The sequence below is a fragment of the Urocampus carinirostris genome, chromosome 15 (assembly GCF_059441175.1).
Source record: "Urocampus carinirostris isolate Australia breed hairy pipefish chromosome 15, RoL_Ucar_1.0, whole genome shotgun sequence".
NCBI classification, from domain to species: Eukaryota; Metazoa; Chordata; class Actinopteri; order Syngnathiformes; family Syngnathidae; genus Urocampus; species Urocampus carinirostris.
In genome coordinates, this window is record NC_142363.1 from 22,104,550 (window position 1) to 22,129,526 (window position 24,977).

The window sequence follows — 24,977 nt, forward strand, 5'->3', positions numbered from 1 at the left end:
ACATGGATATCGCATATAACATTTTCTTCCTGTATTTTTTTCGTTTTTGGATCAATATTAATTGTGTACGCCAACTAATTTTTATACAAGAAAAATGTTTTTTCAAGTAAGACCATTTCAGCTCTAATCTGGATCGTCTCTGTCACTGGCAGCGGGCAACAACAGCATTGTAGTTTGCTAATATTTTGGCGGTATTCAAGATAGTCTGTCATGGTGTGAGTAAATACATGCAACGTTGTGTTCGTAAGATTTATTTTCGCTTGATAAGGAGGGTTCATATTTATTAAAAGGGGGGCAATTGGCAAAGGTTTACAGGTAGATATCGATGGTAAGTAAATACTTACTGAACACTTAAAATTTAAGTTACTGTAGTTTAAATGAACGTACACAGAGAACATTTTTACAGCATTTTTTGTTGCCTGTTGCAGTTTGCATGCGCAAACTGGATGAGTTGATGATGGTGGTAAGAAGTCACAAGCGGTGAGAGGTCCCTAGTGGTAGCCTCTGGGACTGCTTGGAACTGGATTTCTCTTCGTATAGCAAGAAAGTTTTGCAGGGTTCGTAGACCTTCATGGCCAAATTTGAGCACTTTTTTAAGAACTTTCAATTTTCCAAATTCTCCAGTACCATAAAGAATACATCTCATGAAAATAATGTATTTAGCAGAGCTACAGCTTTATCTGCGATTTACATATGAAATTTTAAATTTTGCATGTGCATTTATCAAGACATATGATTATATATGGGTTTTGGGTAAAAATTACTGTCAAAAGAATCTTATATTTTCAGTTGCAGGAAGTTCTTCCCATTACAATTTACCCCTGGGAAACGCCACTTTAATATTTTGCATGGTCTATAATAAATGTCCATAAATAATGCGTAATCCTTGCACTAATACACATTCCATAGTGCCCTGTTCAGGTGGAGCATGCACCTGTCCTCTTCAGCACGGTCCGTAAGGGCCGAGGGCGTACTGACGATGCCATACAAAGTAATGCCAGGTGCCGTTTATCATGAGGGAAGAATAAATGCAAGTGCAAAGCGAAGCCACCAGGGAGAAGTTTTGGCATCCTTTTAAGCAGATTTGTTATGAAACATTGGAAGCATTTATGAGCACTTCCACCAGAAATCAAGCAATTTTCCGTCCTTGTTAACACATTTAAATTCAAGGATTTCAAACACCCGTACGAACCCTTGTATGCCGAAATTCTCCTGTTTAGAGGTGCTTGGATAACGAGTACTGTATTTCAGTAACATACCCAAGACTGTCTGCAAACATACAGTATACTCAGGTGGGGCGGCATGCAAAAAATTAAATAGAAAGCGATGAGGTTACGGTTAGTCGTGCAGCTGCTTGACATTTCCTGCCACCACACTTTTGACTACGAAAACCTTGCCCCCCCCAAAATACATCTTTTTTGCAGATCCGAGCACTCACTTGTCTTTGTCCACCACGCAGAAAGAAAATGGGAAGCTGGCGGCAATTTTCTCAAAGTCCTCTTGAGAAATAAAGCCGTTCTCGTCGTGATCATAGTTCTTAAAGACGGACTGCGCGAGACAAGGAGTGAATGATCAGATGTCAATATTTCCTAAATATAAATAAGAGGTCTTAGATAGCAAAGACTTACATCCACCATTCGCTGCACATGCTTGCTAATAGTTCGAGGATCTGGTTTAGGGGCCACTCCTGAAACCCAGTCCACAACCACTGGAGGTCGAGAAGGGGTGGCTGGCTGATGGAAAAACATTTATAGTGAAAAAAAGTCAATACACCTTAATTTACTTAACTGCAGAAAGTTTCTAATGTTTACTTGTGATGCATACTTGTGGTAAGCAGAGGGAATAAAACCGGGTCAACAAAGAGAAAACCTCACGTTTGTTTATAAAGTGGCGCCTTTATATTTCTAGAAAAATTAACCCAAACACTTTATTGTAGAAGTAGTTGATAGTTATAATTTTAATTGTGGATTATTATTTAATATTTTAGTATTCCACTTATATGTTTTTGAGATTTCCACTACAAAAAAACAAAACCTTTTTTAATTTATTTGCGTAAACTCGTTTTTGCCTAATTATTACTTTTTTTATTTTACCACATTTTTTCAAAAGTGACCTATTTTTTAAACAACCCAAGTAATTGATAGTAGTAGTACTTCATTATCATTTTTTTAACTTTGTATTATAATTTTATCTATCATTATTTCTTTCTAAATATAAACTACAAAATATAAAATCTTATTTAATTGATTCAGGATACATATTTGCTTATATTCTTATATGCTTATTTCCTTAATTATTATATTTCTTATTTAACAAGATTTGTTAGCCTGTTTCATAAAGTGACCAATTTTTTTAGAAGAATTGACCCATGTCATGGCAGCACGGCGGCGCAGTGGTTAGCGCTTGTGCGGCACAGTTCATGTCATGGGAACCTGTTGTGGGTTCAAATCCAGCTCCAGACTTCCTGTGCGGAGTTTGTATGTTCTCCCCGTGCTTGCGTGGGTTTCCTCCGGGCACTCCGGTTTCCTCCCACGTTCCAAAAACATGCATTTCAGGTGAATTGGCCGGTCCAAATTGTCCCTAGGTGTGAATGAGCGAATGAGTTGTCTGTCCCTGTGTGCCCTGCGATTGGCTGGCAACCAGTTCAGGGTGTCCCCTGCCCACTGCCCAGAGATGGCTGGGATGGGCTCCAGCCCCCCCCGCGACCCTGATGAGGATAAGCGGTACGGCTGATGAGATGAGATGAGACCCATGTCATTGAGGGTAGTAGTAGTTAATCAAAATCGAATCATTTCCTATTATGACTTAATATTTTATTATTATTATTTTATGATTGTCACATTTTGAATACACAAAAAATAACGTGTATTTGGTAGATAACTTTGCTTGTATGGTAATTTACTATTATCGTTATTTTTCTAATTTTACAAATGTTTTGTCATAGGTAACTTTATTGTAAAATGCTATATGCACGATACAGAACAGATGAAACTACTTCTTCTCACCCCATGAGTGAACATGCAATAAATTAGACACAAAATACAACAAAACAACTAGGTAAAAATGGAAGCATATAAAAATATAAAAGGTTAAGAATTAAGTAGTTGTTTTAGTAGTATAACAAAATAATAGGATCTGATATAACATTTTTTTCATCTTTGTTAACTAATACATAAAATAATTTATTGAAAATAAATCTGTGATTCAAAACATGTAATGAATAGTAAATATTAGAAGTAATTCTTAAAATGAGGGGAAAAACATAACATTTCAAAAATACAAAATGAATAAAATCTTCTGCCAGTGAGAAAAAAATCAAAATACTTGATGATTTACTTGTTTTAGATTTTTTTCCTCACATCGTGACTTCTGGCGATTATGTTCCCTACAATGTTTATTTCATTTTCCATTGCACATACAATGTAAGACAGCCTCCAATCATTACCTTATAAATAGTATGCTCATTCATCTTGACATTTTTTTTATCTTATTTTTATCTTATAATTATTATTTGTTTATTCTTGTGTGCCATGTCTCAATGTTGTAAACATTGTTCACTAAATTGTCATAATGAAAATATAGACAGCACAGACGCTCCCCTACTTACGAACATTCGACTTACGCAAAGCGGTTGATACGAAAACATTTTTCGGGATGTTGAAAAATATCCTTAAAATTGCTGTAAGTTAGATTTTGTATTGTGTGCAAATTTTTCCGAGTACAGGACAGTACTGTAGTTTTTCTTTTGCTGGGTGGCGCTGTGAAAGGTCACCCAGCATCAACCCTGAAGAAGAAATCCGGCTTCTACTTCCTGGTTCGTATGTAATCCTAACAAAGTGTACTGCATCGCTAGCACGCTTAAAACTTTGACGTTTTTATTGTTTAATATCTCCTGCATCCATTCAATATGGCTGGTGTAAAGTGTAAACAAAAGGAGAGCCGTTTCTTTTGAAGTGAAAGTGAAATAAGAAAGTGTGATGCGGTTGAGAAACTGGTCGGAATGCTTTTTTTCGGCCACTTTTTACCACGGAGGAGGACCTCTTGAAGCGCATCTCCCAAGAAAACTCTATTTATCTTAATAGTGCATATTATTTTATGATTTTTTTATTTTTTAGTACAAAACAATACAGGTTACTTATACAAGCCGTAAACATACTTATATAAACCTTAAACATACAAAATATATCACTGAAGCAACTTACGAACAAATTCAACTTAAGGACGATACTCATTTGTAGGTCGGGCAGCGTCTGTGTAATGCTAAAATATCACATACTCCCTGAGAATCACTATCTGAGAACCAAAGCTGTGATGGAAAGCATTGTTATATGCCTTGCAGGTGTATACTGTTTCTTACACTCACAGGAGCTTTGCAGTTTTTGGGTTCCCGGGCATAAGAAAGCTCATAGATGTCATCCTCGGTGTAGTAGAGGTCCAAGGACAGCTGGTTAGGAGAAACAAACACACCCACAGGGAAAAATAGAGATATTTTCAAGGATGTACTGGATTCATTTAAAGCACCGCAAGGTTGGTTACGCACAAAAACCGGGCAGTAATTTGAATTCATTCTTGTTCACACTCGCTTTATCACCCACACACTCACGTATTCGAGACCCTTATCGCACCCACGCGCTTGCAGACAAACCGCATGCTGGAACACACTTATCTGCCTCAGTTCTGGAATAATGTCAAATACTTTGCGGTAAATCACAGTTTGGAGGGGAGCTTAGGGAATTGCTATACCGTCAACGGTGTTGGAAGTAATGCAATTACTGTAATGTAATTACTTTTCTCTGTAACGAGTGCTGTGTTGCCCTTACGATAGTACTTTTCAGTTTCTGTCGTGCCCTTCATAGGAAGAAGAAAACCTCTTGCGCCCTCCCAAGATCCTCCCCTACCCTCATCGTGCGATCAAATATTATACTTCATCTATAAAATCGTACACCAATGCGTAACACTGTATCTTAACTTATAAGAGAATAAACGGAAATAAATAGGTGGCATTGGTCCTGGGTTCAGTTCCAGCTACCGCAGCCTACCCGTGTGGAGTATGCATATTCTCCCCTAACTGCGTGGGCTTCCTCTGGGCACCATGGTTTCCTCCAATGTTCCAGAAACATGCATGTGATGTTGATTGACCGAGTGTGCTGTGTATCTCTGTGTGCCCTGCGACTGGCAAACAGTTCAGGGTGTCCCCTGCCTACTATACGAAGATGGCTGGGATGGACCAAATAACTCCCTAGTGAAGATAGGTGGCATAGAAAATGGATGGATGGAAACAATAAATATATAAACTAACTTCAAGCAAACAATCGATGTACTAAATGTAAGAGCAAAGATTTAAAGTGCATCTTAATTTAAAATAAATCCTTGAACTGTAATTATTTTTGAATTACCATGAACACCCCAACATTAATTTAGGAGCACAATATTAAATGAAAGTTAATTCAAATGTCTAGCAACCGTGTCATTGGACAGTGGGATAGTTTTTATCTTTATCGTACTTGTCTATTTTCTGCGGTTATTTTCTGCACCATTAAGAGAAAAATAAGATGTTCATGTAGATTAAAATATGAATCTGTAATCCAAGCACGGCCAACCAAGAGATGGACTGAATCCGTCCTCCACCACGTGACGGAAAGAAAAAAAAAACAAAGAACAATGACAGTTGGATGATTTAAAAACAAATTCAGTAAGAGAGAAGCCCAGCTGGGACCAAACCCGAACATGATGCTTGACATTTTAGGCCCAACTCAACTCGAATAATGGGTCGGGCCCAGGCTTAATATCTTACCTCTGTGTGGCTTCTACAGGAATAACAAACTAACAGGAAATCAATGGGGCAAACTTGAGCGCAGAATTTACAGTAGAAGAGTGCTAAATTTTGGTCATTTTATTTGTAATTGTTTTTGCAATATACTATGTCTGGAAAAAGGAAAACCTCTTGGACAGTACTGCGCAACGGAGGCGAAAACCCAAAAAGTTTTAAAGTCCAGTGAGAAAATGGATATAGAGAGAATGTGTTCATTTGCAAGCTATCAAGATTAGACAAGCCAGGAAATATCAAGGCTTCACCACTTCCACAGGTTGGTGTAGACGTTTTCTTCTATTTCTTGCACGATGTGGCTATTTCTAAGCAGTTTTAAAGAGTCGGCTTCAACGAGAGAACATAGTTTTTTTCAGAGTAACACGCTACGTTTGGGTGTCAGTAATCAGGGAGTAGCACAATTACTTTTTAAATGAAGAAATTAGTAACTGACCGTCAAGAGGGTGACCAGATCCTTGTTAGCATCAAGCTTGGGTGGGATCTGCTGGAGCTGCATCAGCTCATTGATATGCGTGTGGAGAGCCTGCAGCTTGTGAACGTTGACTTTACCGTCTTCCACGTAGTCGGGCATGGCCTCGTTCACTGAAATGAGGTCTTTGAGGTGCACGCCCAAGATGGGGATTTTAAAACCTGTGCACTTGTTGTATGCTTGTCGGTAGTTATCAAAGTTTCTGCACGAGGAGAGCAGGTCAGTCATTTCGTTTAATACCTGAGGAAAAAAACATGGAGGGTATTACGTCCCTGAAAACATGAGTAAGAATGGAGTTCTTGTAAGTGTATACTCCGAGATGGATCACGCCTTCATATTCTTTTATTAAATAATCATTGTTAATTTTTCCCTTCAGGAAGAATGATTAAAAGGTACAATAAATCAAAATGACACCACTACAATTGGGTTATTTTTTGGAGTGTCCCGTGAGACAAATCCCTTATTGGGTTCCAGGAAATTAAGAAAATCTAAAATATTAAAAACAACTGAGTACTGTATGCATGCTTTGAACCCTAACAAAAAAAGAAACAGTGACAGAGACAGAGACAGAGACAGAGACAGAGACAGAGACAGAGATCCCTGTGCCATTTCTGTCGCCATATAGGAGTGTGTGCTACTTATGTGTGAAACAAATACATTTTTAATGTGCATTATGCTTTTATTTTGGAAAACAATGAAAAATATTTGTGTCCATTTTCGCATGTTACCTGTAAAATTAAAATGTTTTCTGTGGTTATTTCCTGCATTATTAAGAAAAAAAGAAAACATGATTGATTCAATTAATCAATTACTCCCCCAAAAAGAAATTATCAAAAAAAATCATAACTATAATAATAAGAAACGACATAATAGGAAATGTTAATGTGTTGCCCATATGGCAACTTTTTTACCCTTTTATTTTGTTTTACTTGCACTGAAAGGAAAAGCCTTTCTCTGTGCCCTTACGGCAAGTGTTTTTCTAATAAGTTACTGTGATTCAAAAAGTAATAGGAGGTTAAGAGCGGAAGTTAGTTCATTAAAAAGTGTTCAACATCGATATTCTGTGTTTATTTGAGCTTTAAGTTGAAACATATTTCGGAAATAACATTACTTCTGGGTTTTCACGTCACTTCCTAGTTTTCATCAGTAGTCTCACAAAAGTGCTGAAAGGAGGGTTCCATGTCTAATCCATCTCCATCCATGTTGAAAGATTGAAAAATCAGTGCCATACATTTTTAAAAGTGTAATATGATGTATAAACAACTATATATTGTGACAGTTTTAGTTTTATTGTGACAGATTTTATGATCATGTACTTTATTTTTGTGAACTTATTGGCACCTAGTCTCATTGTAGTGTACTTTTGCAGTTTTCACCAATCGGAGAGGGAATACGACTTCACTTACACGCCCACTGTGGTCACGGTCCTTCTTGGGGGATTTAGCTCAGTGTTATAATAATGACACTACAGTAAATAATAAAAATACCTTCCCCAAGATATGTATTTCTGTTGTAAGATCTATGAAAGCACTTTGTGGATAAGTTATAGATAAGACAAAAAGGAAAGTTAATGAGTAACGTCTTTGGCGCCTCATAAATCTTAAATTGTTTAATGTCTGACATGAGCGATGGCTTCTGTTTGATTAAAAAATAAATGCAATTTCTTTAAGAAAGAAAAACGGAGGCTTTAAAAGTGCAAAACCAATAACCAAGTATATACTTTAAAACCAAATTTTGAATGTTTTCTTTTTTAGTTTTTCTTTTCTTCCTCAATACATCTGCACTGTCTAAAAAGGTGAGTACTACACCCACTTATGCCTAAGGACGGCAGCGTGATTATTCATTACCTTGATGAACTCACTGGGAACATGGGAGGTTGTGTCCTTCAGTCTGGATATGGAACTGTGACAAAGTCCTCCTACCACCGCCATCAGCGTGTTGTAGTTGTGCATGAAAAGTAAAGCCTGGTGGACGCAAACAAACAAGTGCAAGGTCACTCAACAACCCACTGCACACATTTTTGAGAGACAAAAGGCAAAAAACAAAGCTGAGTTTCGATGATGAAAGAGACATTATTGTTAGAATAAATGTATGATTGTGATTGGAGTTTGCCTTGATTATAGATACGATTTTTAAGTAGTCCTAGTTATATAATACACCAAACCGCAGTTACATAAACCACTTAAATTGTTGTTGTTTTTTCACACTCTTTTATTTATTTATTTAATTATTTATTTTACTGAAAGCTTTTTCCCATCTCTTCTCAGCTCTCTAATTCCTGCTGTCACTGGAGAATGATGGTGTGAAATTTGTCTCCACACCCCATAGGCTTTGTGTTCAGCAGCAGGCTGGTGATTTAATGGGATGGAGTGAATCGCCAAATATGTTTTTGGTTGTATATGTTGCGTATCAAATTCATAATCACAGTGTTAAGTGTCAATACAAAACGTTTGGTAGATATAAGAAAGATATGTAATATTGCTTCAACTTACCACAAAACACACATTTAAAGCAGCACATTTGTTAAAATGGTAATCCGATTTGTCAAGTCCTAGTGGCTAATTTATTAATGCTGTTTGATTTGATGTCGAACTCTGATTAAACAAACAATTGATTTTTCTATGATTTATCTTAAAAAGGCATTTCTGTGGCTTTAGTCTAGCACAGCAAAGTAAACTATGTAGTTGGGTTATAGAAATATCCAAACAGACACCTGGGATGAAAGTGGCACCGGAAACACAACACTTTTTGTTATTAGTAGTACTTTATTTACCAACAGATACTATTATATTTTACCATATCAGTATTTACCAGCTCGGTGGCCTTGTGGGTAGGGCGCCCGCTCCGAGACTGGGAGGTTGCTGGTTCAAGCCTCGGCAGAGTCATACCTAAGACTTACAACATTGGTACTCATTGTCTCCCTGCTTGGCGCTCGGCATTAAGGGTTGGTATTAGGGGGTTTGGTCGCTTAATGACTACCAACACAGCAGTTGGGTCTAAAATGGCGATGCCCTGTTCGGCTGCGGCTACATCGGCTCGCTACAGTTTAACTGTGCGGGTCAGATGTATCGACATTTCGTTCTGTGTGCATGGGCACAAGAATGACGATAAAAGTAAATTCTTCTTCCTCTTCTAAAAAAGCTCAAAGGGCTGTACTTTGCCCCATCGCACCAAGTATTATGTAGACCAAGTATTATGTAGACCCTAATACTTGGTGCGGCTAAGCTAATGGAAGCAATAAACAATGTGAATGTGTGAAATGAAAGGGAAAACGATTAATAGAGTATTCTGAGCTTATCCATAAAGTACTCACAATTTTATCATTGGTAGCATTTAGGGCAAGAATGGGTAAATTACAGCTTGCATGCCCCATAGGCTTTCGAATATGCCCTGCCGATCGAACATAGTTAAAATATAATATTACGGTTATTATAACCACAAGGTTAAGGGATCCTTAAACTAATTATGTTTCAGTTTTTGTTAGGATGCCCACATTTCCCCAAGAAATGGTGCACTCCAAGCAGATTGAAAGTTGTAAGAAGTACAGCATCCATTTCCAGCTGCATGATTGGTGACAGGAACTACAGTGAGGATCCCGTTTCGAATACAATCGGTCTCAAGTTGACTTCTAACTATTCAAGGAAAGTGAGTGGCCAAAGGAAAATATAAAACAGACAAGGCACGGACAAGATTAGAGGGGTGAGAGAACGATCATGATGGTAATTAGCAGCAGCAATGCATGTCATTTTAAACAAGTGCCATTGGTAGAATTTAATAAGTTCATAAATAATATTTTAGGAAGCACAAGATTATTTCTTTACTTATGACTTTTGAGACACTTTTGTGAACTCCACCCATAAAAATATATATATCTTTTACAAAGCATCTTAGCTGCAAATGAAAGTGTACTGGTCTCAAAGTCAACGTTAAAATTATGTAAATATCGTTTTTGTGTGTTTTGTAAATGCATATATATTGTACACATCACTAAACTTTAGTGAGATCATATTGTACTAATATTATATATATTATACATGTATCTGAGACAGATCAAGAGGCTTTTACTGCTACTGGTAACCATGGAAAACAGTACTTTCTGTTTCATGTGGTGGAGCAAAACCCTGTCCAGAAACCTGGCCAAGAGAGGGATGGGCCCCACCCGGCTGTATTTAAGTGGTAAAGTGATCCGTGAACAGTGAATGTTTATATATTGTTAAACCCCTAAGGATAGGTAACAAAACATTAGATACAAAGTTCTACATTAAACCAAATCATATTTTTGAGTAAAACAAAGGTCAAAAGATATGTGTGTATTGGAGGGTATATATTGACAAATGCCTGCTATGTTGACAGAAAGCCAATTCAGGATTTAGAGACATGTTTTACATTAAAGGGCTTTTTAATGTCGTCTCATATTTTTTTTTGTCCGTTCAAATCTGTAACTACCTGTGCCACGTGGATGAACTTGGTGAAAACCTCAGCTCTGAGCTGAGCTGTCGGCCGGCTCAGAACCATTAACTGAACCCACTGGGAGACCTTGTTACACAAAGCGATGGAACGCTCCATCACGGGGATGTCCTTGATGCAGCAGTTGCGGATGTAATTCTGGTAGTCTATAAACTGGATAAAGAGAATTGTAACAGACTAGGTATTTCCTCTGTGAGGAAACATGCACCTTGCACACATGCCGCAGACCCAAAACACCAGCTTTTCAAAAGTCTTTCATGCTGATATGAGTGAACACTCACGGAAATCCTGCAAAACGATTTGAACTCCAGGAAGGTGAGATGCTCGGCCAGTTCGATAGGCTCCAGGTGGTCGAAAAGAAGAGAGACCTTTCTCTTTTTACTGCTATTGGCTTTGATCTTCTGGCTGGCCTTCCATGACCAGTCCCTTTCGTTTCTGGAAAAATAGATGGAAGCAAATCATTTCTTGGGGCCCCCGGCTTGTAGTCTGCATTTACTTCAAATCAGATTTCTCCCATAAATCGGCAAAATGTAATCTAAAGTAACAATCATTGTACATTGTGTATAGAAAGATGGATCACATTTTAGAGTAGTATTTAACCGGAGTATGATCATTGACTGTGTTACATGGCCCACAGTTCCTGGGTTCAGTTCCAGGTTTCACCCTTTCCGCGTGGACATTGCATGTTCTTCACGTTCTTCTTTTTCTGCGTGTGTTTTTGTACAGGTACTCCACATTCAGAAATGGTAGGTTGATTGTGGAATAAAAAAGATGCATATCGTTTAAATATAAGAATAAAACAGTGTTTTAATTTGATATCATAGATTACGGTATTTTATTAAAATTGGGAAAATGCAAGAATCCGTAATGAGGAATCATTTATTTAAAGTGAAATAAATCTACATCATAGAATACATATATAAACAGATATCAATCAATCAAAATACTACAGTATAAATAATTAATGATCATAATTCAAATTATATTGTATTTAGTAAGCCTTTCATTTTCTGGACATATAAAAATAATGTGTGTACGTAGGTACATACGTACATTTGTACATACGTACATAGATACAGCCAAGTTGTGTTTTATAACCATGGACTATCAGACAAAAGATGTTAAACACAGCAGAGACCCTGCGAAAGTTATTTGAAAGGTGCGTCCAATGTCCTTCATTTCAAGAACAGTGACAATATACTCTCGAAGGGAGTATCCATATCAAACTCTAAGATTAAACTTACATATTAAGGCAAGAGCCTCACAATATCGTTTGTCAGCCCGTGTGTTTAGGACCCCTGCTTTACAGAATTATTGCTGCCTTTGAATTATTGTATTTTCTTTTTTACAGTTTCACAGAATTATTTTTTTACAGTACACTCTGATAGATGTTATTGTAGTACAGAAAAAAAGATCTGCAGCAACATTTTCTTCACTGCCTCTCGGGACAAGCACAGCTAAGTGAACTTGTGATTAGCACTAGACGGCTTTGCAGCGGAACGGTTAAATGTTCGCAAATTGCCTTTTGCTGGGGTGTCGTTTAAAAAAAAGGTGTACAATGAAAGTGCGAAAAGTGAAAAGGGAAGTCGACAAATAAGCACTACTATTGCTCAGAAATTGTTTTTTCTCCAGTGTGTTATCTATAGTCAACATTTTTGAGGAAAGTAAACATAAAACACAATGATAGCGTGCTTAATATAGCTCATTCTAGTTGAGTCACATTTATTTGTACATGCCTTAATCACAGAGAGAACTAAGGGCTGAACAGGCCAAATTGCAACATCTTATCTGTGAAACCTCCGAATTCTATTTATGGAGCATAAACTGGTTTCTCCCACTTTTCATCATCTGGAGTGGTCTCCACTTCACCCACAGGAGTGAGGCGAGTGGTAAAGAAAAATATTAATGCAAGTAACCGTTCTTAGCTAGTATCTAAATGCAGTTTAAATATGCGTCAGGTACCTTAAGACAGGACCCAAAACCCATGCTATGTTTTACCAAATTCTGGCCGTGATCGTATTTTTTTCCCTTATCTGACTGACCAGCGAGTCGTGCTCAGACATCTCAGTCGACAGCTGGTCACACAATAGCACTTACATCCATTTTGTCTCTAGAAGAGAGCAGAGATGCTCCTGTCCCTGCTCCCTGATCAGCTCTCGGAGTTGGTCCAATCTGTCAGACAAGCTGTGGTGCAACCTGAACATCATCCAGAATTCCTGAATCCAATGCCTGAGGGTCAGAACGGACAATGTGTGTTTTTGTAGAAAACCACAGCAAAGGCAGGAAATAACGCCAATATCAATAGTACAAACCTGATGAGGTAGCATATTTTCTGGCACTCTGCTGGCTTCTCATTGTCCATGGCACTTTTGAATTTAAAACTTTAAGTTAAGGATGCTGAGTGACAAAAATTATGATTTGTATGGCTTTCATTGTATTAAGATTTCCGTAAGTTATTTGCATGCATGCCATAATGTGACTTTTGCCATGGTAGGAGGCTTAAAAGCAATTTGGTTGGCATAACTCAGTGAACTACAAGTGAATCACTGCATATCTGTCAAGTTTCTCGTATTTTGTACGTTTTTTGGATCATTTTAAAATGTGTGTGCCGAATATTATTTTTTGTACGGCAATAGATTTTTTTAAAATACACTGCTACCTGTTATAAGCAACACTGAATTTACTATAAGTTAGAAGTAAGATTTTGGGCCCAGACCAGAACTTGACCATGCTTAATATGTCAAGCAGTCAGGCCGGTAGGGCTTCTCTCTCGCTTTTTTTTTTACATTTATTTTGTTGTGTTTATTTTTCAGGGAATCTGTGTTGCTTGATTTTAAAGTTGCTTAGCATAAAAACGTTCAAAGTTTAAAGTAGATGAAAGTTAACTGTAGAGGTAAAAACAAAGTATTTCATGGATAATGTTGTATCATTATTGGTAATATATTTGTTGAAGCAACAACAACAAAATCTAAAGGCGTTTGGGAGCCAAAAGAGCTGGCTCTTTGTAGTGAGCTGAGCTGTGACGCGAACAGTTCTCGAGTGCATTGTTCACACATATTATTTGTTATTCTACATATTCTGTCTTGCTGTGAGTAAATAAGGAACCTATTTTTTTAAATAAACTCCTGTTTTGTTTAACATGCTCTCTGGGTGTGACTTGTTCACTCTGTCATTGCCTTTAATAAAAAATTTTAATGATTCAATAGTTTACAAGGGAACACATTCATCATAGATCAAGCTTCTTGATTTTGCTCTAAAAATGCAACTAAATGATGCATTTGAATTTAAAATAGAAAAAGTATTCTTTTCCCTCGTGTCCCCCCAAACTGTCCACCCATACGCCTTTAATAGGAAACACTGTTGCTGATAATATACTGCATGTTTCCATTGGGCATAGGTTGATCACGAGCTGTAGATGTTACGGCTATGCAAAAGGACACCAAGAGACAAAGTGTGATGCGAGCGTCAGCGCTCATAAATACTGACTGACACGCCAGCTCTCTTTTGGCAGGAATCATCTTGAAGTGATGCACATAAAAAGGCTAATGGCGTCATGGGAGCAGAAGAAACACCCACGCAATCCCAGGACAAGACTGCGATGATGAAGGCTGTTGATGGCCCCCGCGTCTCCTACCCGATTAAAAGACGCTCTTGATCCATTTGATGGATCCTTCTGGGTCCCGAGTTACGGATGAGAAGGTTAAAAATAGCGGAGGGATGTTTGTTATTGTGTCCACTGACGTTGCTTGCGTGAGCAAGGACCTCTTTAAGCTGAACAACGCGTTTATATATAGTCGAAGAGGACACGTGTGTCTATATGTGTGAAAGAAACAGGTAATTAACACCTGAAACACTAAGACTGCTCAATTGGCCTGTATGCCTCTTCGAGAGGCTTTGTAACACTATCATCCCTTCCTAAAAGTGACATAAAACCCTCCACTAAGGCGACAAGACACAATGTAAGTAGAAAGTGTTTCATTTCATCAAAGGGAACGACGTCAACAAACAAGACCAAAGAAGTTATTAGTTCACAGACAAAGCCAAAGGATCCAAGCGCACAGAGACGTGCAGCCAGGTAAATCAATTTTCTGTGGTTTTGAAGAGATTTGTTTGTGACAAAACTGTCCGGTTGTCACGCTTTTGTTTCTCTTATTTCAATTGATCCATTTCAATTTGGAAAGGTACCTTAAAAACGGAACACATACACCTCATTGATTACCCGATTCGTTAAATGTAATGGTTATGAAGCACTAAAGTGCAAATCAGAGGAGGCTATATGAAATATATATCAAATGGTTATATTTGTTATTTCTCATCTAACTTCACAGTTTTGTGAATTTCTTCTTTAAAATATCTGATTATTTCATATAGTAAAATATAACAATTAGTATGTAACCTATTACTGTGCTGAGTTTCTGTAGATGTTGAATGAGTCACGCAATTCTTTTGTCTCAGGGCATGGGCGATAGTGAGACCAAGGATTGGAATTTGACGCACACCTCAGCCCCAAATAAACAGGAATTGTAATACTATTGGCAAGCTAACAGCACGTCAAGCCATCTACAATTTTAAGAGTCTTTTTTCTAATGGAGGATTGCCCATCTCTTTATGCTTCTATTTGAAAGGAGCAGTATATAAAGTATTGCTGTGCTGAGTGTTTGCAGATGGAGAGTGGGACACACACTTATTTTGCCTCATGGAAGAGGGCAATAGTGAGACCAAGGATTGTGATTTGGCGGACAACTCAGCCCAAAGCAATATAATTTGTGATAGTATTAGGAAGCTCATAGAAAATCATTCTATCCACAAACACTTTTCTTGTGCATGTTTTTTTCCATAATGGAGTGTTATCTGTACTTATATTTTGATGCTTTTATCCAAAAGGGACAGTATGTAAAGTATTAATGTGCTGAGCGTCTGCAAATGCAGAGTAAGGCATTCAATTTTCTTGCGTGAGAGCAGAGGGCAATAGTAGACCAAGGATACTGATTTGGCACACACGTCAGCCCCAAAAAATACAATTATTGATCAAGACTGTGTTTTTCTTTATTGCATGGATTTATTTTCAATAATAGAAGGATTACCCACCTACTAGAGGTAAGATCGGGCCAAAAAAAAGCACCCGAGCCCGACGCAGGCCCGAGGGGTATTAAACCTGACCCGGACCGAGCCCGACTAATTAACTGGATTTGCTGGCCCGGCCCGAAAGGGGCCCGAAATTACATATTTTATTTATAAGGAGGGGTGATTTATGATAACAAATTAAACTCTGCCTTTTGTTACAACATCTAGGCCTAAGTTAAATAAAACTGTATAAACATTTACATCTTTTATATTTCTGTGTCTGCACAGCAGATGTTACATTAAGCGACAATCTGTCATTGACGGGTTTTTTTTTTTGAGGTAGCGAAAACATTTAAGGGCGTCCGTCATTTTGACGACTTGATCATTGGGCCATAATCCACAGCAGCAGTAGTAGTACGTAGTAGTACGATTTTAGCGCAGCACTTTCATTGAGGGGGTGTTGACGTGTTGTGCCCTTTTCCGACTCCTATGCAAATTCCCCCCCCCCTGATCGTATTCTATATAAAACGCTTATTAAAACAATAAAGCGAGCTAATTATAATAATTGGGAGATCCTAGTCTATATAACGCGTTTATTTAAACAATAAAGCGTGATTTTATTCTGCAAATTGCGTTTTTTAACGCGGATGAAAATGTCACCAACGTCAATGTACGCTTCCGACAAAAGCGATCGTATTCTATATCAAACGCTTATTAAAACAATAAAGCGAGCTAATTATAACAATTGGGAGATCCTAGTCAATATAACGCGTTTATTTAAACAATAAAGCGCGATCGTATTCTACAAATTGCGTTTTTTAACGCGGATGAAAATGTCACCAACGTCAATGTACGCTTCCGACAAAAGCGATCGTATTCTATATAATACGCTTTAAAACAAAATAAAGCGAGCTAATTATAATAATTGGGAGATTCTAGTCTATATAACGCGTTTATTTAAACAATAAAGCGCGATCGTATTTTACAAAATGCGTTTGTTAATGCGGATGGAAAAGTCACCAATGTCACTGTACGCTATGATTTCCGCAATCACAACTAATTGTACACAAATAATATTTATTTGATTTACTATAATATCCGTATGTAATGTCTTTTTTATTGTGAATGAAACCCTGGTTGCATTGGATCCCGCGGTGTAAACAAATTATTATTAAGAGGACAGCATTCACGTCACGTCACGTGCACAGAGCATGCTCTGGCTCCGTTAAAAGCAATTACAGCTCCTTCTCCGTTTTATCCAAATTATTTATTTTATAACAAGTATTCCTTGGTCTAGTATCCATACATAGTTTAAGTATATATTTTTAATGAACATATATTTATAATTATTAATTAATTTAAAAAAAAAAAAAAAAAAAAAAAAAAAAAAAAGCAGGACCGAACCCGACCCGACCCGACCAAATGACTGACATTTCAGGCCCGACCCGGCCCGAAATTGCCTCGGGTTCGGGTTCGGGCTCGGGCCATAAATCTTAGGTCTACCACCTACTGATGCTTTTCTTCAATAGGAGCAGAGCAAATATTTCATTTTTAAGATAATGGAAGACAATAAAAACGTTTTTTACCCTCCATGTAACAGTTCATATATAGTATATTGCTTTCTTGCTCAGTCAATCAAATGATGAATACGATGCAGGTTAATTTATTCGTAAACCTGACTGTACCCTATCAGACACAAACCTCACCGCACCTTACTACCAAGTGCTACACCAACAACCGCACAGACTTGGAGCAAGAGTATACAATAAAGAGATGCAGTAATGTGTCAGAGTTTTAAATATATAAAATGTGTTGATTTAGCAGATAAAAATGCAAATCGCAGTGCATATTTGTGTTGCTTGTTCATCAGTTAGTTGGATAAAAGGCTATTTCCCGGTTTGTAAATGTGTGACAACCCGATGGATGATGCAAGTTGGTGGATCAATACAGCGGTACAGTATAAGCCTGTCTTTCCTGACAATTCCCTGAAGTACATAAATGTTCGTTCATAGGTACAGTAAATGGTTCAGAATTTCTAAAAATTTGCAATCTTTATAATGTTTAGTTTTTATTATCTACTCATCTAAATAATTATCAATGTTTATGTGCACATTTTTTTAAATATTTGGAGTATTTAAGGTTGTTTAGGTACAATTTTTTATCAATATGTTGGGTATTTTTGAATGCGTATAAAAAACATATTAAAATAAATACCTTTTCTAAATATGTGAAAAAATGTTTTTGGTATTCAAACACTGATCTGGTACGGAATATGATCAAGTACCCAGGTATCACTGTATTTAACAATTTAATATTTTTGCCATCTATTGAGACAGATGTATCAAAATAATTATTCTATTCCACTATAAAACACATTGTATTATACACCATGTCACAATAGGTGTGGTAAAATGAAATAAAATGTTGTGCGTTAGCCTAAGACTTTTGCAGAGAAATTCAAACAGAAGCAAATCCAAACATGCCGCTCAAAGTTAATGTAGGTGAGCCAGCAACGTGCACCAAGCGGTAGTCAAGCAGTTGCTTTTGACAACCAAAGAAATGACTCAAAATGCATCTTGATATCAATAACGATGTTTTTCAGCATGCTTAAGGATATATATTGGTGAGCTTATCCAGCAGATCACTTGAGGAGATGAGGAGGCGGTGCATGGTCAGGGTGATGTTCAACAAGTGGCTGCGTTCACCTGCATAACCGTCCGAATCTGGAGGCCAAAATAAAATACAAAATAAATAAATAAATAAAATAAAATAAAAGCAAGTTAATATAAAGATAAAAATGTCAAGTTACGCCCCTCAGAATAAAACGAGTAGTGGTTCTTTGCCCTGCTTTGTCTCACCAATACGTTTGAGTCATCACATCTGGATTAAAAGGTGTAATGGTGCAGAAATGCAAATATTTGCATGCAGTGGAGTTGCAAAGTAACTGTCAGAATTCCGTTAAAATTATACTAGTAGTGAGCATATTAAAGACTACTTCTTCAAGCACTACCACGTTAATAATTGAATATTTATTCTAACATTTTAAATGTTGTTGTAAACAATGTTCACTACATTGTTATCAATGACAATAAAAAAATAATTCTAATTTTAATCCTAATTTTAATTCAAATTCCAAATAGAATAACACTCACAATGAAATAGTTGAAGACAAGGATAAGCCATTCTGTTGTAGTTCAACTCCATCATTGCAATCGACGAATAAAGACGTCAAAGACGTGTTTATTTGTGCGTGTGGTTTAATTCCTATTTCAATAATAATCAGAAAGATGCTTCAACTTGGGTGTGAGCGGGGCAGAGCACATTGTGGTAAAGATTTGTGACTTAACCTCCCCTCTACACAAATGATGGAAACAAAAACTTCACACAACTCCCTACTGGTATTTGTTTTATAATGGCAACAGCAATAGAGTCGTAGTAGTACAAAAATATTTTAACTACTTATATATTTGCATTGAAAACAATCAGTTGGATGTATGTAGAAAACAGTATTCAAATCATGTTCATAATTAATGAAGTTTTGTTGGTGAAACCCAATTTCAATGTCCATACTTTGCAATAATGTAAATTTGACAGTTTTTTGTTTTCGTGTCCCCAAAAATGTCCTATTTCAAAGGAACAGAGATGGACCTCTAGGGGGTCACAGTATTGTGTCGTGCAACCGAAAACGAATGCTAAAATGCACAGAGAAAAACACCATCTACAGCGCCTCAAAACTACAAAACTGCATGATTTTTCTTATCAATCTATTTGCCCAATATTTTGCAACATCTGTTGTTTTTAGTGACCGTAATTAAAAAATGTCAGATAACTATGTCAGCTCTCTCTAGATGAGAAACATGTTATGGAAAATAAATACATAAATTATCAATACATTTCTCGACCTATGAGTATCTTTGAAGAAATTATCATTCTAAGTTCATGTATATTTTCTTATGATTTAAATCAATAGTTTTTTTAATAAATTCAGTTTTCGAATACTAGAGGGCTCTGAAGAATACACACTGTTCCTTTAACTCATTGAATATCTTTTCTTTATTGACATTGATATCAACGTTGGGAAACATTGTATGAAAGAAGGCACTTCAAGGTAAACATGTAAGAAAGAGTAAAAAAGATAGAAGACTATTAGGATAAAAGGCAGAAAAATATATATTAACAACAGAGTACTTAGAGACTGGCCTAAGTTTTAATAATAGTGCAATGTTTTTTTGATAGTGCATTGTAACAATAGTGGTAAAATAACATTAAGCAGCAACAAAAAAAAACAAAATAAATCATATATTTTCACAGTTTTAGATTATGATTTTATATATTGGTCCCCTTAGTGAAATTCACTTCCACCAGGAGGGAATAAGATTCATGCAATAACATTTAGCAGCAACAAAAATAGAAGACCCAAAATAAGTCGCAAAATATGTTTTCAGTTTTGTGCGCTCATTTATGGTTGCGCGAAAATGAAATTAGATATATGTTGGTGAAACTTATTAATAATGTCCATACTTTGTAAGATTTTAAATCCGCCCATTTTTTTCCTGTGTGCAAAATAAAAAGTATTTTAATGACAAAACAGGAATAAGGCAACAGGAGACCTCGCATTCCAGAGTTGTTAGTGTTGTCATTGCAAACATTTTTCCATTGATGCGCTCAGGGGGAAAACCACTGATGGACACGCTCCAAAAAATGATGTCATAAGGTCCATTGACCTTTGTAACTACTGGGACTACTGACATTCATGTGTCGCTGCAACACTTTCTATTCCTCTTCTCTTTCAATGTAAATTGAATTGTTTCCTCTATTTTCTGGAGACAGACAAAAAGAATTGAAAAAAAGGTGTAGAAAACCACAGAAGAGTGGCGCTGAGCAGAAACGGAGCACGCAAAACCTTTTCTTGACAATTTATCTTCTGAGAAAAACCGCCGCTGCGTGCCGCGATCGAGTGTTTACACAGAAAATGAACACAGTCGATGGTAGACAACATGCATGACAATAAGCACAAGGTTTCAAGAGCATATGCTCCGTTTATGATTCAGTCTAGTAGCTCCTCTCGAGAATTTGAGGTCACGGGGTGATTGGGAACACTTTTATCACCTCGGACTTGGAACACCATGGCAACATATTTATCAGTTTTTGTTATTGGTAGGGAAACAGCCTCTCCAGCTGTACTACAGCTCTCATATCATGCTTAGGCTCTTCTTCCATTGCTGCCTCTCACTCAGCCATTAGCTACTCAGTACTCTGCAACATAGGGAAAATCACACTATACTGGGTTTGTACATCTTTTCATGGCCAAATTCAAGCACTTTTTAAGCACTTTCAAAGCTAATTTTCCATTTTCTTCAGTACCATTAAAAGAAGAAATCCAATGTGATTCATGTATTTTGCAAAACCACAAGTATATCTGTGCACATATGCTATTTTTCTTGCGTGTACATTTATCAAGACATATGTTTTTAGATCTTGAGTACATTTTAAATCTATTTATAGTTCGGAAAAATTGTGTAAAAATTGTGAAAAAAAGTGTGTAAATATTTTGGAGTAAAAATCTCTCCAATACTGTAAGTGTTGAGTAAAATTGACAGTAATAAGTAGCATATATATTCAGTTGCAAGAATTCTTCCCAATACAATTTACCACTGGGAAACACAATCTTAATTTTTGGGCCAATAATAAATGCCCATAATTGATATTCAATCCTTGCCCTAATACACATTTCATAGTGCTTTATTCTAGCATGCCCCTGTCCCTTGGGCACGACCCATAGACGCTTCATAAGACAATACCATACAAACTAATATCAGTTGCTGTTAATCACGAAGGAAATAAGAAATGCAATGGGAAAGTGAAGCAGCCAAAGAGCATTTTCTGAGTCATTTTCAAGCAGAGCTCTTGAAAAGCATGGCAACAATTTCAAGTATTTACAAACACTTCACCAAATATTCAAGCACTTTTCATTCCCTGAAAACACAAAATAAAAATTCAAGCCTTTTCAATGATTTCCAGAACCTGTACGAACCCTGACTATCACAACCCATTTGATTTACTTTTGCATCTAATATAACTGTCTCAGAAAATTTGAATATTGTAATCAAGTACTTTATTTTCTGTAATGCAATTAAAAAAAAAAAGTAATTCATTCGGCATTCATTAAGAATAGACTCAAATATTGCAAGTATTTTAATGTTTTAGTATTATTGATTATGTCAAAAACTCAAATATTCCATCTTAAAATATTAGAATACTATGAAAAAAGTATATTAGTGGGCTGTATACCAGGGGTTGGGAACCTATGGGCCGCGAGCTATATAACACTCTTTTATGAGTATGTATGGCTCGGAGACAAAATTGATTCCATGTCTTTCCAAATTTGCGAAGCCTATTTCAGTGCAAGCGAAGCGGTTGGGACTCGTGGAGCTATGCAGAGAGCACAAGTACAAGCACTCTCTCCTGTTTTTCGCCCTGCAGAAACGGAGCACGCTGTGCCGAAGGTAAATACGCCAGGATCCTCGTTCGCAGAATTTTGGGACATTTTTACAAAAGATTTTTATTCGGACCTTGAAACCATTGTTTATACAAAGAAAAATGACATTCAAAATGAGCCTTAACACTCTTAAGTAACATTTGAGAGGTGTATTTTTATGGACACAGGTTCTGGCATTATTAAGATTTTATAGATTTTATCAAATCATTAAATGTCACTGAAACAAAATGTGCTGAAAAATAAGCTTTTGTCTGAAGAGCTGGTTTAGCGGTTTTGTTGAATTTTGTCTCAAAATACATGATGTAGCTCCCCCCCCCCCAAATAATCGACCATAATATTAAAAAACAACAACTTTGATTTGTAATGATTCAGAATGTATAATTCTATTTTGTTTTTTCAATTTGCATTAGAAAAAATGAAAATATTTTATCACAGTATTCAAAATTTCTGAGAACGAGTTATTTTAATACATATTTTTAACCTGCTTTTTCCTGTAAAATGAAAATAAAAATCGTTATGTTTCTTTTTTTCCAATATATTTTTTAATGTTTTTAGTAAAATGATTTCCTAAAATAAAAAATAGTGTCTGCCATCCCTTTTGGTTTCTAATCTAATTATGGGAAATATATTTTTCACAATATTCTATTTTTCTGAGACAATACTGTAAATTGTCTTATTTATACATATATTTTAAAATCTCTATTTCCTGTAAATTGCAAAAAAGACCTTCATATGAGCAGACTTGTCCTATTTCCTATGAACAGAATAAAGAATCTGCAATCACAGCGCTTAAAACACCATAATTAAGTTAAGCACATTTTTCTGCCAATGTGTAACTTTTCTTTCAATGTATAAATTAAATTGTATTCAATCTGCATCTATGGACCATTAACTCATTCACTGTTTTACAGACGTCAATAAGCCATTTTTTAATATTATTTTATGAATATCATTTAAGAGATGCTGAAAAAGGAACGGCGGGCCATGAATGTCCCCTGGGCCATACCTTGGAAACCCCAATCTTTACCTATTCAGAAATTCACAACAGGGAAGGACTACCTGTAGATCATTATTACCCCGAAAACCAATACGTAGAATTCTCGGAAAAGCTTTTATGTCATGCCAGCGGATTTTCCCCAACTACACGCTGCAGAGTGATACTCATAAAGGCATAAAAAGCCCAGCAGGATGGCAAGGTAAACAATCGCCTGTCCCTAAACCTTCCAGCATCGGGTTCACTGGAAGCGGAAATTCCCCTCCGGACTATCAGTTGGAGCCTGGAAAATTGAGGAAAGACGCCCACAGCGGTGGAGCGGCACACCAGATTAAGACTGGCGTGCTGCTTTTAAGGTTATCTCAGACACTCATCAGCATACGCCGAATCCGTGTCGCTTGTCTTTGTTTTGAAAGATCTTATCAGGTGGAATGGGCTTTTTATGGATCCTTTGAAATCTGGTAAACATTTAGACTTGGAAATATGAAAAATAGGGAGGGTTAGACAACCCCCAAAATATAAGCGCACATTAAAATACTTTAATGACTGTAATGTATATTTGAGATTATTAAGAAAGATACAAGGGTCACTTTGTTTTTTTTCACCAAGAACACCCACAAAATCTCCCAACAATTATCCTGTATGTTGTGTAGACCACCGATCCAAACATCGCATTTTATTAATTGGGATTAGTAGATAATGAGTTGAAAAGGCAATCCCCAAGTGTATATCCTTTATTGAAGGTTGGTTGTCCAGAGATCATGACATCTATGTTGCCCAGGGATCAATTAACAACCATGATTGGTTATTAAAAATAAGTAGATATTGCATCTTAACTCATAATTTGACAAAACACCCTGTTTAGATCACTGAGTGTCCATACAACATAACATTGTTTCGGCAGCTCGGTGGCCTTGGGGGTATGGCGCCCGCCCCGAGACTGGGGGGTTGTGGTTCAAGCCTCGGCCGAGTCATACCTAAGACTTAAACATTGGTACCTGTTGCCTACCTGCTTGGCGTTCTGCATTAGGGGTTGGAATTGGGGGTTTTGGTCACCTAATGACTCCTAACACCTCAGTTGGGTTGAGCGAGGGGCCGGGAATCCCCTCCTCTGAATCAATCTCCCAAAAAGAGTCAGAAATGACTCTAGCCACCTCCCACTAGGGGGATATGGCTGTGGTATATATAAATATAATATATGTCAGAACCAGAACACATAGTGGTTTAATATGTAAAACAGAGAGCAAAATTTACGCTATGTGCGTGCAAATTCTCTTGCAATTTTAGGGTCCTCTAAAACCCATAATGTCGGCATAACGTTCTGTACCAACAAAAGTACTGTATTTAATGTCTAAAAATGGTGGAAAAGAAAAATATTTCTACTTTAAACATTTTTTTTTATCCCACCTAAATTAGGAAACCTGAACCAATCGCCGGCCAATCTCAGCAGATTAACATACGTAAATAAAACAAGAAAATAGAGGCTATGGCTAATTGTACACCGAAATTTAAATATCAAGTTATGCCAAACAAAATGGATATATTAAACTACCACCTTTCACGATCATCTAAATGTAAAACGTTTAATTTAAACTACTCAATAAATCCTGATTTGTGTGAATGTGTTTGTATGTGACTTATAGTCTCTGAAAAGGCC

At 36.8% G+C, this 24,977-nt stretch overlaps 1 protein-coding gene across 1 annotated transcript in view; it reads right to left on the reverse strand.

The window, feature by feature from the left end:
• The window catches only part of LOC148351838 (RAS guanyl-releasing protein 1-like), a 41,798-nt gene that overhangs the window by 9,998 nt on the left and 6,823 nt on the right, over positions 1-24,977 (reverse strand). The window contains exons 3-12 of the mRNA XM_088353949.1: positions 18,443-18,550; positions 13,076-13,136; positions 12,861-12,992; positions 11,045-11,198; positions 10,743-10,916; positions 8,144-8,260; positions 6,261-6,536; positions 4,364-4,444; positions 1,629-1,733; positions 1,439-1,548 (exon numbers count right to left, since the gene is read on the reverse strand). Of these exons, the coding sequence (XP_088210075.1) occupies positions 1,439-1,548; positions 1,629-1,733; positions 4,364-4,444; positions 6,261-6,536; positions 8,144-8,260; positions 10,743-10,916; positions 11,045-11,198; positions 12,861-12,992; positions 13,076-13,136; positions 18,443-18,550 (1,318 nt within the window). The remainder of the gene's footprint in view (positions 1-1,438; positions 1,549-1,628; positions 1,734-4,363; positions 4,445-6,260; positions 6,537-8,143; positions 8,261-10,742; positions 10,917-11,044; positions 11,199-12,860; positions 12,993-13,075; positions 13,137-18,442; positions 18,551-24,977) is intronic.